General features: G+C 36.6%; 1 protein-coding gene across 1 annotated transcript in view; it reads left to right on the plus strand.

The window, feature by feature from the left end:
* LOC132129616 (neurotensin receptor type 1-like) overlaps positions 1-15218 on the plus strand; it is a 68071-nt gene that overhangs the window by 21588 nt on the left and 31265 nt on the right. Inside the window, exon 2 of the mRNA XM_059541256.1 lies at positions 13989-14190. Within this exon, the coding sequence (XP_059397239.1) occupies positions 13989-14190 (202 nt within the window). The remainder of the gene's footprint in view (positions 1-13988; positions 14191-15218) is intronic.

Below are 15218 nucleotides of genomic sequence, written 5' to 3' on the forward strand. Positions count from 1 at the left end.
CTGCAACGGTTTCTTGGGATGCGTGTAGCAAGACATGTTCGTGCACACGTTACATGTAAATTTGCAATAATGTACACTACGATCATTAAACCCTTGATAGCAGAACTCACAAACATACGAGTAACCTAAGAAACCTTTCAGATTTTTTATCCCATAAAAATGATCTTCATGCAAATACAAATGCAACGTCTTGTGATGCGGCTCATCCGTATTTTTATACACTTCTAATTTACCTGAATCAGATCTGTGAAAGATAACTATTTTCAGGTCTAGAAAGGCTTCAAATTTAGAAACATCATGCAACGCAATTTTATCTTGTGGATCGTAACCCAGATCGGTATGTATATTTCTGGCTAATGTCAACAATTCTGCGTCGGTACACTGTGGATTTAGAAAGTGAGCTATGCACATGCTAAAACACATATTGTCTGTGAAATTTTTTGGGGCAAACAAATGCATTCTATTTTTCTGTATGACCTGATTATGTGCCAGGTCTGCCAACTTCCTACGACCCCCACCTTGTTTGTTTTGCGCTACAGAGACACATAACTCTAAAGCGGTGTCAAAACCCACATCCGTATTGCTTTGAACGGTTCGTTCGATTTGGTCTACAAATACATTAACGTCGTGATTGTTATCAGGCGTTAGAACGGCATTAATATCTGTGGGGAGACTTGCACCTTGCAGAGAGATGTTAAAAAACCCGCCCTCACCAGCTAATAATCTGGAAAGCGTAACAATTTCGTTCAAAATATTATGTAAAAATATATTATAAGCGGCAAAATTATCTGTTGCTATTTCACGAAAATGTAAAGTTCTGCGAATTTCTAATCCATTAAATCGAGGTCTTGGGACAATCGTAAAATCACCCACACTACCTCCTTCTCTCACCAGTCTGTCTATGTAAGACCGACTGAGACCCATATCTGGAGCTGTCGGATCATATCCTGAGGGACCGTTATTAGAAGGACCTGCACCGACCTGATCATCGCTGTCTATAGCGGCACCCAACCATTCGTGTTGTTCGTCTATAATCTCGTGTAATCTATCTATCATGTTAAGAGGATTAGGCGGTAACATCTGTAAATGATTGTTAATAATTTCATGTAACTGTTGTGTATTGTTTTGAAAATCATATCCGGGTCTTAATGGTCTCTGATCATCTTCTGAAGTGTGGGTATGTAAATCATCGTGACACCTTTTACTACTCATTTTGAATTATTATATTTTATTTATTTTAAATCGAAAAACACACCTTTTTTAAATTTAAAGACAAGCGTGCACACTCCTGAAAACACCGACACCGATTCACAATGCGATATAATCAGATGAAAAACAGAAACATACAGCAGGTATAAATTCAAAACACCTTTTCCCCGTAAGTTAAACAACACCTAATATGGAGACAATAACATGCAATAGCTAAGGTATAAATCAATGCCAACAACAAACAATATTAATAAATGAAAGAAACTAATGATAATTCACTACCAAGAACAAAACAATACTACATGTAAGAAATAACAAACAATAATGCAAGAAATATTTGGCGGTAATAACGAATCGAAGCCAAAAAAAAAAAAAAAATAATAATAATAATAATAATAATAAACAACAATATAATACATATCAAGGGTGATCACGCCGGTACAAATCTGATAACATTCTTTGCATTAGATTTAAACGTTCTGTGATCAGAGTAAGAGCATTAACAGATGGATTTTGTTCCACTTGTACCTGATGGATTTCTCCCGGTACCCCGCTCCAGAGGCGTCGTGCCCATTCAAAGTGAGGGGGCACGTGCCCCCTCAGATTTCTGAGCCAAGTGGATTTTAAATGCAGCTTCCAAACGAAAAAAAAATAAAATTGCAGAATAATATTTTTTATATATTTGATACAATCACAGCGGTGAGACTAGATCGTTCAGTGCACAGCATCAGCTGCTAAATTCAAATCTGCATTCGCTGGCTGGCGCTGAGCCAGAGACAGACGCGTTCGTACAACGCTTCATGATAACCAATCAGAAACTATTCTGTTGCGCTTATGGATGCAATGGCCAATCAGAGACGTCCAGAAGAGTCATCACTGAAACGCAGTGTTTTGTTCACTTGCTCGCTGACTGAATTATTTAGCGAATTCTCTCATCAGAAACAACAAAAAGTGCAGATGTGCGTACGAATGTAAGTAAGATATTCGTTTCATAATGTAAAGTGCTTCAGTGATTTTAATGGGAGTTTTTGAGAGTGCCTGAACTCTGGCTAGACTGAATGAAAATGTTTTTTGATAATGTAAATGTTCTTTACTCTCTGTAAAATGAAAGTGTTAAAATAAGTATCTTACAATATTGTTATTAAAATTTACATTAAATGCAAATTCAGTCGTATTAAAAATATTTTATGGCATGATATGGCACTTAAGTAAAAAGTCAGGTTTTTATGTGTAGTTAATAGATTACACTACATTTCCATATATTGATCAAATAACAATCTATAAAGGTGCAAAACGCGTTTACCTACACATATTTGAGAAACGAGATATTTCCTGATATATTAAGCATGTTTGGAATTGTTTTGAATAAAAAGGAAAAAAATATATAAAAAAATAAGCCTATATCAGTTATACAGTGCTTTCGTAGAATGACTTATACTCCCGAAACCCAAAAATGTGCCCCCTCAAAAATCATGAATGCATGACGCCCCTTCCCCCCGCTCATACGCTGTTGAAACGGTTGAAATTCTCCATATGGCAGTTCGTGGCAACTTCTCCAAAATTCAGCCGCATGACGCAATGATTCGTTGAGCTGTTGTTGACACTCTATGATATTCCTTAAAATTGCCACCACATCACTTTGTGCATTACCAACGATCTCTTCTGCACCCCGATAGGACAATGCTTGACCGCTCAAATCGAAAGTGTCTCAAACCGTCGATTAACACGGCAAGGCATATCATAATCAAGCCTTCTATTTAAATCACGTTCACGGAACAGCTCTTGAGGATTTTCGTGAGGTAAGTCTTCCGTCTCCTCCTCGCTTGCCGATTCGTTAAAAGACGCCCGATCCCCTGCGTTCACCATCGGTCCAGGCTGTTAGTCCACTTTCGTCATATCCTTGCTCTGTAAATGTTGATAAAACTTTTATTATTATTTTGTTGAATAAAACGCAAAACATAAAACGTAATAACAAATTTTCTGCCTTAATACATACCGTTATTCTCCGAAGTTCTTAAACGACTGGTGGTTGGAATATCGTCCGTTTCCCGCTCCGGTAGCCTCAAACGTTTTACCCCCTGACCCTCCGAGTGGCGCGGTCTACACGTAACGCTAAATTCAGTGCGAACGCTTGAGATTGTGAGAAGCTCCTTCGTAAGCCAGAGCGTCGGCGGGGGCGGGGTTCGTGACGTGTCCTAGATCACGCGGTGATTCGGTACTAATCACAACCTCTTGTACAACATTTTCTGGCGGAATTATCACAACCTCTTGTGCAACATTTTCTGGCGGAATTATCACAGCTTGATTGTCGCCAACAGCTTGCTCGTCTGTCAAAAAAACAAAAAAAAAAAAAACATATCTCATTATTATTATTTATCTGGTAGTCTAATCATGTTATGTGAACATTAATTTTTAACTTATTGAGAAAAAGGCTTACCGTTATTAACAGCTCCGGGTTCATCACAGACAAACAACACGGCCTCATCAACTGTAAGAATGATAGCAAAAGTTATTGATGTGATTATTAGACATTGAGTTAATAAAATAAAATTGGAAAATACTCACATAACTCTTCAAGGATCTGTTCCAAACCTTCATCGAAAGCCTGATTCTCAAAACCTAGAGATCATCCACGAGACATTAAACAAATATTCACTTTAAAATATATTTAAATCATTTATATATATATATATATATATAACTCACCCTGGTAGTTGTCTGCCATTGTTTTCGTTTATTGTTGGTTTTGTAACGTAGCACGGCTTGAAGATAATTTGCAGGTAATGAGCATGACACAACTTTTAGTTTTTAAAGGTTGGATAACCCTGTGGGCGTCTCTTGAGAACACCTCTAAAATATAATAAACTTCAGTAGAGCAGACCCTAATAACATAAATCTTTAATAGGCTACCCATACACGTTGATTTATGTATATTATTTTTACAACTTGGCTGAATGTATCTGTTACCGGCATGATCTACGCCAGACACCGTCTGACCTTTATCTTATATCCTGCTGCGTAAAGACGGTCTTTCATCTCGACGGAGTAGATACGGCATTAACTTCGATTGTTTGAAATGCATTGGTTTTAACAATTCCAAAATCAATGCGATGATATCTGTTTAGCGTTTCTCCCCACAAATTATTGTGTATCGTTTAAAAGTTATTCCGTCTCACATTGGAAATCAAAGATCTTAATAAGTCAAAAGTCAATAAGTCAAAGTCTTAATAAGTTAAAAACCTCATAAGTGTGTGTGTGTGTGTGTGTGTGTGTATTGAGGCTTGAAAAAAGCAAGGTAGGCTGCGCTTGTCCGTATGACCTGTGTACATTAATGTTTGCATCGGTGTTTAAAAAAATCACCTTGTGAATAAAAATAATAAATGTAATTAAAATAAAAACTAACGATATATATATATATATATATATATAAAATACCCTCTGTCTTGTTAATCCTAACATTGGGATGTATGACTGGATGGTTTTGGCGGTTAAATGACAATACCAGACGCCGGACACAGTCACGTTTCGATGCACAACTTGAGACGATATATTTCTTTCCTGTTATATTGTTAAATGGGGGTACTTTTAACCACATATGTCTGGTTTATTTACTAGATAACACGACATAAGAGCGGGAGAAGGAAAGTATGTGTGTGTGTGTGTGTGTGCGTGTGTGTGTGTGTGGGTGTGGGTGTGTGTGTGTGTGTGTGTGTGTGTATTGAGACTTGAAAAAAGCAAGGTAGACTATGCTTGTTTTTTTGTGTATGTGTACCTGTTTGAGTGTACATTTGTATTTGTTTGATTACATGTTCATGTTTTCTGTATGTTTAAATTTGTATCTGTGTGTGTGTGTATTGAGGCTTGAAAAAAGCAAGGTAGACTGCGCTTGTCCGTATGACCTGTGTACATTAATGTTTGCATTGGTGTTTAAAAAATCACCTTGTGAATAAAAATAATAAATGTAATTAAAATAAAAATCCTATATATATATATATATATATATATATATATATATATATATATATATATATATATATATATATATATATATATATATATATATAAAACACCCTTTGAAATTAGTTAGTTTCACAAGACAGTTACAAGCATTTCAAATCCTGTTAGATGTCTTTACAGCCGCTTGATGTCTAACTGATATGCACGCGCCAGGAATCACACAGACGCCAGACGCCGGACACGGTCACGTTTAGATGCTTGAGATGACGTCTGGTTTATTTACTAGATAACACGACACAAGCTTGACAGAAGGAAAGTGTGTTTGTGTGTGTGTGTTAATTGACATAGCTTGAGAAATTAAGCTTGACAAAAATAAAAAAAATATATCGACGGAGATAGATATATAGTAATTAGTTTATAATCTATATAATCTATATAGTCATAGATTAAAGTAATTAACTTAACACATTAAAAACAAATAACACTTTTTCAACGATGTTTTTTTTTTTTAAGACTAGCCTAAAAGTAAATAAAAATTGTATAGGTCTACATCATTTAACAAGTAAAAATTGACCATATGTTTAAATGGATATAAAGTTTTCACTAATTAAGGACTGATGTCTATTTATTAAAAACTACTTAGTTTAATTATTGTAACGTTTAAATCTATTTAATGCTGCTATCACGCCTCCTGCCCGACCCTCTCTAGCGCTGGAGGCGTGGTTTTTTTTTTCCGGAGCATTCCCGAGCCTCATTCTAACTGTGTCTGCGGTGGTGGGAGGTTGTTTTACGGACGCTTCACAACTCTGCCGGAGGATCTTTTTTTTTTCTTTCGTCTAACAGTCTCGCTTTTTAAAATTGTAGTTAGTGGTAAAGTACTGCATAGATTTGACAAGTATCTTGTCTGATGTAGGCTATTTTCTTTTAGATCCGCGTAAATGCCTAAGTTACCTATTTTTTTCTTTTGTTTTAACTTTTCACCCGACGTGACAAACGCCTACTTTCTTGGTTTATAACATTGCTTTACGTTCGCTTCTTTTTTTTTTGTTTGAGTCGAGCTAACGTTACCGGAGATGTCATAACACTTTGCTGGGAGATCTTTTTATTTTCTTTCGTTTAACTCTCGGTCAGTAAAATTGTAGTTAGTGGTAAAGTACAGCATAGTTTTGACAAGTATCTTGTGCTGGTGTTTTAAAGACGGGGTCTGGTGTATTTTATTTAGATCCGCGTAATGTCTACCATCTTTCATTTGTTTTAAATTGTCTCTAACCTCGTGACAAAACTCCTACTTTTCTGGTTTGTATCGCTGCTTTACATTCGTTTCTTTTTTTCAGTTTGAGGTAAGGTACAAATGCTAAAACTCTATTACCTAGTTTTCTTTATTTTCTAACTGGTAACAAAACACCATTTTTAAATTGTAATGCTACAAGCTCTCACATCTTTTTTCACGTATTGCTTAACGAAAACATATCTGATAGTTTTGACTCGTTTGGTTGTATCAGATAAATAACCAGTAACCTAGTTTTATTTCATTTGTAACAACTTTAACAACGTTTTACACTTTTCCAACTACGAAAACGATCATTACATTGTTTCCATTGCTGCTATGCGTTTATAACCTTTTTCTTGAAATATACTGTTTATTTAAAACCTTAATAAAATCTTCCCTTACACCATTTTCATGATTTCCCCCTTTTCAAAGTTTAAAAAAAAAACACATAGCTTCCCACAACTCCCCCCCCCCCCCCTCCCAAATTCCTCCTTGGTTCATAAGTTCATATTAAGGTCACTGGAGGGTGTACAGGGAGGGGAGGGGAGGGGGGTGTACAAACAGGTGTCCAGAACAGATGGCTTTTATGACCCTCATCAATCAAATTTTTGGAGACAAGGTGCACATTACCCTCTCTAACACCGTACTGTTAGTAACCATAGAAACCTCACTAATACACCCTCTGCTTTAACACGAGCTGCTATTTGAAGTGCACAAATATGAATTAATATTGCTCATAACCCTTAAGGGCCTCACTTGCACACCACAGACCGGGATTTGGCTAATTAGCTCATTAGTTCCTCTAAGGGTCATTACTTGGTTGAATCAAACTGTGCAATGCTCGACTTGAACAAATGTGTATAAGACACAAAAATCTCAATTGAATAACTCCAACCTATTGCAGTGCTACAACTCTGTTTTATTAGCACACATGACAATGCCTGTTGCTCCATTAGTCTGTTTATCCTTTGTTTTTATAAGAACCTCTCCTCACTCTCTGTTGTATTCCCATTAGCTGTCGGTTTTTCATTTTGACGTGGTTGCCTGGTGGGATCAGTGGCTTTACTGAGTGAGGCAGTTTAGAAATCTACTGATGATAAGACAAAAAGATGAAGAAGAAAGAGGCAGCTAATCTGTTTAACACCTCAAATTGCATTTGCCCACATTTAAAGGTGCTGTGCTAAGTAAAGAGAACATTTTATCATGAGTTCTGCTCAGGTGGTCTCACATTGGACACAAACTCTTACAATTATAATTGTGAAATTAGCATTAAACAAACAGGGGAGATAAATGTTCCAGAAAAAGAGACAGTAAGAGTGCAGTACTTAGTTGTGATTTTGTGGATGATGTTTACATACACCCTAACAAGCTGAATTTGAGTAAATATGTTGCTTAATTATCTTCTCAAAACATGTGTGTTTCCAACTATTTTGTTTTTGGAATTGTTGAAATTAATAATTTCAGCAAAGTTAACCTGCTTTATAAAATAAAATTTGTTGAAATACAATATTGATCCCATTCTTATAATACAGGTGATAAAAAAGTTCAAAATTAAACATGTATAGACAGAGCACAGTGTTTCCCACAGATAAAACACCCTCAGGGTAACAATACTAAATAATGCAATACTAATTAACATAATATAAGCATAGCATAATTTAAATATAACATAAAACATCCCAGTGTTCATATCTGATAAGAAAAGTAAGAAACAACATTATTATGTACATAAAATGTAATCAAATTAGATTTTTTTGAAAGTCTTAAAGTTACTTCCGGACTGATGGATGGGCTTTTTTTTTACACAGAATTATGCAGTGCTGCTGCTTTTCTAACATTTTCTAACACACAACTGCAAATTATAGTCCAACTGAATGGGTGAACACCATAGACTGTCTGGTGAACATTCACAAATTTTAATGCGCGACATGCCTGAAACAGCATGGAAAACAATTGGCTAACACTGGTGTCAGTCAAACTCATCAAGAATTATGCAAAAACACATTTTATTTTAGTTATTTGAGATGTTATAATAGTTCTCTAATTGTGTTAAAATAGATCAAACAATAATTTAACAAATATAATATCTGTATAATAAACTGGGGGGGCCTGTCATCAGAGTGGGCGGGCCTGTGCCTGTCGGGCCTGTCCGCTGCCTACGCCTCGATCTCATCCAAGTGCAAACACAGTTAAAAAACTTAATGACTGGCTTAATGGCTTTTTTATGTACAGCAGTGGTGCTATATAGCACCTTAATCACTCCAAAGAACCGCTGAAGAACCACTGAAGAACCATGCAGGGGCTTAACAGTTTTTTTATACGGTAGTGGTGCTATATAGCACCTCAACATCCCCAAGGAACCACTGAAGAACCATTTTTTTAGAGTGTGCTGCAGCACCTTCATTCTTTTCAGTCATTCTGTTGTAGATCTGCTGCTGTGCTTGGGATCACTAATGGCCAAGCTTAAGCTGTAGGACGGATGGCCTCATATTTGACTCTAGAATATTCTGGTATACAGAGGAGCTCATGGTCGACTGTGGATACAGGTCCTGTGGCTACAAGACAAGCCAAAAATCATCAACCCTCCATCAGTATGTGTGACCTTTGGTATGAGGTGTTTATGCTGATATATTCTTTTGGCTTTAACCAAATGTGGCACTGTGTATTATGGCCAAACATCTCCACTTTGGTCTTGTCTGTTCAAAGGACATTGCTCTAGAAGTCTTATTGTTTGTTCAGATATAACTTTGCAAACCTATGCTATCCTGCAATGTTAATTTTAGAGAGAAGAAGCTTCATCTAGTAACCCTTCCTAACATGCCTTATTTGTCTGGGCTTTTTCTAATTGTCTTCATTGTTGTTCTTTTCTCATATAATATATATTTTTGTATATTAATAATGCAAGAACTTACTGTTCATTTAATTAATTTGTCTGTTTTTTATGAAATTAATTTGATTCTTTCCTTCTATTGATCCACAGTCATAATTATATACATTTTCTAAATATTATCATGAAACCGTGTTATGACATGAAAAATAGAGCCCTGGTGCTGCTTTTACTGTTTCTTCAGTGTACAGACTAAATAAAAACAGTGAAAATCTTCAGTCAAAGTGTAGCTAATCCATGCAAGAGAAAAGCAGACACTTAAGTGGAATTTGATTTGCCACATGATTTGTTTGCTTATTCAAGTGTGCATGTGTACTGTTGCCTAAGTGAGCATACCTGCTGGAAAGCTTTGATGGAGAAATGATATGGGAATGCCATTTTTCCTGAACATTCTTAGACAGAATGAATACATCGACAGTCACAGTGCAGACTGACCTCAGTCACCAATGAGGGAACATGTTTACAAGAAATTAAACATGAATCACAAACATAATATACTTTCTGTAAGAATCTTTTGCTCATATAGGTGCATTTGCACAGTGCATAAATAAGTCCTTTACAAATATGTGGTCAAGTTCCTTCATTATACCAACAATATCATTCAGATCAATCCGAATTGTCTCAAAACACAATTGTCCATTTAATAAGGTGGCTGAACTCTTTTTTGCCATGGAGATGGGTTCTTTGCAGGTTAAAGATCCCTATTGAATGGTCTCTCCTGTTCCACTGAACTCATATGGGGAAACTCCTGTTTACTGTGATACTGAAGACTTTGTTCACGGTCATGTAGTAGCACGAATAAATGCTTCAGCTCACCAAAAGGGGTGGAGTAGACTGCTATATAAGTTGGCTCTGAGTGATATGCATCAGAATTTTAAGAAGTAAGAAGCTCAAAGTCTGCTACTCCCTGTGCCATAGTGCCATATTTGTGACTCATTCTGGGTTCCCCTGCAAGCTTCAGATGGTCACAGTCGCTTGGGCCATGCCGACACTGAGGCTGCACTCACTGAGACAGACTGCTCTCACTGCAAGAGCAAAAGTCTCAACCCACTTCACTCATGGATCACCCTTCTTTAATGAAAACATATCAATGCCCTTCCCACTCTCCGGTTTCTTCCCTCCCAGCTGCACTTGGAAGAAGAAAGTTGCCTTCCTCAACTCCCCTGTCTTCCCCAATGGGGTTATTCGCCCACTGTGGACGTATTTGCAAAGTGCTTCACTGCAGAAGTCTTTACAGGTTATACACAACTTCCTGTCTAAGTGCTCCTGGTCGGCAGCTGGTTCAGGTAGCCCGAAGGCTTTGGTGTTGGACCCTGAGCCACAGAAGCTGTCTCAATCTCTATGCAGAGAGGAAAAAGAGGAGGGCCAGGTCCCACCAAGGCTGGACCACCCAAAAATAAGTATCATGCTCTCTTTCTAGTTCCCCGTTTAGTTCTGGGCGACCAAAGTGTTGTTCATCGCTTGCTTACCCCCTCGCTTCAGAGATGCTTTTTGAACTTCGGTACAAGACAACAATTTGCATAATCTCCGATCCGAAGTGGAAAGTCTGCTTGCAGAAGGAGCCATCTCTACTTAAAAGCCTTGTGTTTCCCAGCCAGCCCCTTGGAAAATCCCTTGCCTGTTTCAGACATGCGTCTCACTGACTGATGTCCAGATAGAAGGTAGTCATGACAGACACCTCGAACTCGGTTTGGGGAGTACTGTACAAGGGCAGTTCGGCTTGTGGTCTAACCTGGAGCAACACCTGCACATCAACTGCCTAGTAATGATAGTGGTTTTTCTAGCCCTTAAAACCTTCCTAACAGCTTTAAGAGGGCACCACATCCTGGTCCACTAGGACAACGTGACAGAGTTAGCCTTTATACAATTTTTGTCAAAATTTGACATACAGTTTGCAGTATGTATAAAATTTTATGGTAACACTTTACTTCGATAGTGTCACGATCATTAGCTGGAGTGCTCATGAACTTCAGTAGAGGGCACTCCACTCAGGACCATTCCACCCATCAACCACCAGATGTCACCATATCATCACTTGGACACTAGCACATCTCATACTGTTGCACCAAACCCGAACTACATCTCCTATGAGTCACTGCATCACAATCATCTTGCCACACCTGCACCTCATTCATCAGCCAATTTCCTTGCCACACCTGCACCTCATTTACACACACATATAAGCACCACAATCATTTTCACTCACTGCGAAGTCTTGTTTAGCCTGTCTAGCATTTCCGAGCATTTTCCCTTGTGTTTGATTATCACGTGTCTGATCTTGGATTGTGTATTTCAACTCTGATTCTCTGCTGCCTGCCCCGATTTGCTTGGTTCTGTTTTCGATTCTGGTTACCCCTGACATACCTGACGCCATGCCTGATTTCTGCCTGTCCGACCATTCTCTGAATAAAGTTCTGCACTTATTCTACTATCCCTATCCCTACCCTAACAGTCTACTCTGAGAGTTAATAGACATGTAGTTGCAAATTAATGAGAATTAGTTGACATGTAGTTGACATGTAGTTTTAAAGTTACTTATAGTTAGTAGAATGTCTAAAGTGGAATATCAAAATAAAATGTAACCAATGTTAATTATTTGACCAAAATAAGAGGGATCATACAAAATGCGTGTTATTTTTTATTTGACTATTTTATTTATCTGACCTGAATGAGATATAAATATACATTTAGTTCACAAGAGAAAAAAAATAGTTGAATTTATAAAAATGATCCCATTCAAAAGTTTACATACGCTTGATTCTTAATACTGTGTTGATGATCCACAGCTTTAATGTTTTTTTTTTTTTTTTTTTTTTGTGATAGTTGTTCATGAGTGCCTTTTTTTGTCCTGAACAGTTAAACTGCCTGCTGTTCTTCAGAAAAAAAAAATCCTTCAGGTCAAACAAATCATTTGGTTTTCCAGCATCTCTTGTGTATTTCAGCCCTTTCCAGCAATGACCATATGATTTAAAGATCCATCTTTTCACACTGAGGACAACTGATGAACTCAACTCTACAACTATTACAAAAGGTCAAATGGTCACTGATGCTCCAGAAGGAAAACACAATGCATTAAGAGCCTGGATATGAAAGCTTTTTGAATTTGAAGATCAGAGTAAATTTAACTTATTTTATCTTATGGGAAACATGTAAGCATCTTCTGTAGCTTCACATTAATGTGCATTGCCCCAGTAAACTAAACTAATAATATGCTTACCCTGTCATTTTTAAACTCATTATATGTAAGCATTTTCATTTATATTCTAACACTTTGAGTTACATTATGTTATAATTGCTTCAAGAACCTTAATGGGATAATTCATTATGCATTACATAACTACTGGCTGCCTCACAAATAATGTTTGTTCGATCAGTTCTCATGCTGAACAAAAATTTGAATGTAGAGAGGAATCCTTACATGTGTTTAAGATACATAAAAACAGGCACATTTAGTATTTTAGTCTGCAGGGCATAACAAACCCAGGGGTATACTATATTAGTAAAAATTGGGCATATTTGGATGTACACATCATATGTTTATTTATTTAAATCAATAAAAGTAATTTGAATACGTAGTGTGTTTCTTTCAACCCATGGTCAAGATAATTGCATTATACTAGTATCATCTTATCTGTGTTATACCTGCAAACAACTACACCTGAGATTAATCACCAAATACTCCACAAAGTCCACTTTGCAGGGAACCACCAGGCGATTGGAAACAAATTTGTACTTTGACATGGTTAGTCAGGTCTGCAAAAAAAAATTATATATATATATATATATATATATATATATATAAAGAGCACTTTTTTCTAGAACATGTTTAGTTCTAACTTCTCCTGACTTTCCTGATTTAAAGACTTTTACTATTACTATTCCCATCCTCTTTCTCTTCAATGTTTTTTTTTTATGTTTCTCAGTCTGGAAGGAACAGTGCTGGGCTCTTAAACTCCAGTCATCTTCTGAACAGCGATTTAACATGACTGCCTAAACCAACACAATGTTCTTCTAAATTAGTACTAAGGAGTATTTCAATAGTCTTGGCAAAGTCTCTGTTTTTACATGCAGTGCAGATGTCAGAACGCATGAGATTAATTTGCTTTGGCAACAGCACAAAAAAGAAAGGAACAAAAGACTGGAATGACAGACCTAGGAATGTGACCAGTTCAAGAAAACCTAGGAGACCCCCATGCCTTGCAGTTATAATTACTGTGTGTCCGTGTGTGTGCATAAATTTTGTGGTAGGTGAGGTTATCAAGTGGTGTCATATGTACCTTCTTTTTCAGGTGGAAGAGTTATAAAAATGATAATTGCTGCATGTACACAACTGTTTACAAAAAAAGGAAGGTCCCAGGAAATACATGAAACTATAAAATGTAGTGTGTTTCTTTAGATAAATGTGTTTTCCAAATGCATGCATGCAATTTTTCAATTTAATTAAAATTCAGTCCAACTGACTTCCTGTTTTTTTTTTTTTTTTTTTTTTTTTATCATACACACCCTTGCAAGTCCAACCAAATGGAGATATTATTATGCAGTTCTTTAGAGTCTGCACAGGTTTCAAAATAAACCTAAAACTGTTTTTCATAGAAAAAAATGAAATAAAAATGACAGTCAAAAAGTCCTAAATTCTTTCCTTTTCTTTGTTTCGTTTTCCTCAAGGTGAATGCCTTCCTGTCCTTTGTGGTTCCCATGGCATTGATCTCGGCATTAAATGGAGTCATAGCCAGTCAGCTACTGCGCATGTTTCGGGAGTCTGTTCAGGATAATCGCATCTGCATCATCGGAGGCAACGCTACAATGCTTAGTATTGCCGTTGAACCCAACCGTGCCCAATCAATACGCCATGGAGTCATGGTGCTGCGTGAGTACCTTTATGTTTATAAGTATATATATATATATATATGGCCTCCCCTAGAGACTGAAAAAAAATAAAAAAAATAAAAAAAATAAAAAATAAAAAAAAAATATTAATAATATTTTTCTACTCAAAAGTAAGTATGCATAAAATGCAGTTATTTCAACAAAACAAAGCCTAGACATAGATTTTATAATATAAACTGCTTAATCTGACAATTTCAGTAAAAGTTACTAAATTGTAAGTGTTGGTGTGCCTGCTATTGTGCATTTAACTCAAAAATGCCCAACAGATATCTATTTTAAAGCGATGAGTGAGAAATTCACTCCTTGATTTATTCTTGATTTAAAAGCCTACTTTGATATTCTGTTGTCAATATATTTATAGTGCATTATTTTCCATGTGTTTATTTCTAGCGCAGCAAAAATATACATTAATTCACGTGGGATGAATCTAGTTGCCATGACAACCTCAGCACTTGCTGCTGCTCTATGTATTCACAGTAAAGACATAGAGTGTGAATTTGTAAGTTTACTGTAGAAAAGCAAAAAATATATTTTAGTGTGTGACCAAATCGTCTGGGTTGGTTTTTGTGAATTGTGATTTCTGTTTCATTACAATGGCAAGTAGGGTTGTAAAGGGGTGGAAGGTTAGAACCAAAAAAAAAACGTGTCTGTACGGACGGCTCTGGAGTTGTTACACCAGGTTTTAGTTTGTGTGTGTCACTACACGTTGGATTATTTTAGGATTTTCTATTGTACCAAATATACTGTTGCACGAATCGTCTTTGTTTGAGTTCTCTCTCTTCACGTTCCTGACAGTAACAGCTGCTCTATGTGAAATCATGCACCTGATGGAATCTAACGGCGATTAGATAACCGGCTTTACTGACGAGATGCTCATTAATCATTGGCCGATATATATCGTGCACCCCTAATTACAACAATTCCGTGTCAGATATTTATGAAATATACATGCATGTCTGATAGATTTTGATAATTGAATTGATAAATTTGCATGTGATTGCTCACACA

This window comes from Carassius carassius, chromosome 46, assembly GCF_963082965.1.
Source record: "Carassius carassius chromosome 46, fCarCar2.1, whole genome shotgun sequence".
Lineage (NCBI taxonomy): Eukaryota > Metazoa > Chordata > Actinopteri > Cypriniformes > Cyprinidae > Carassius > Carassius carassius.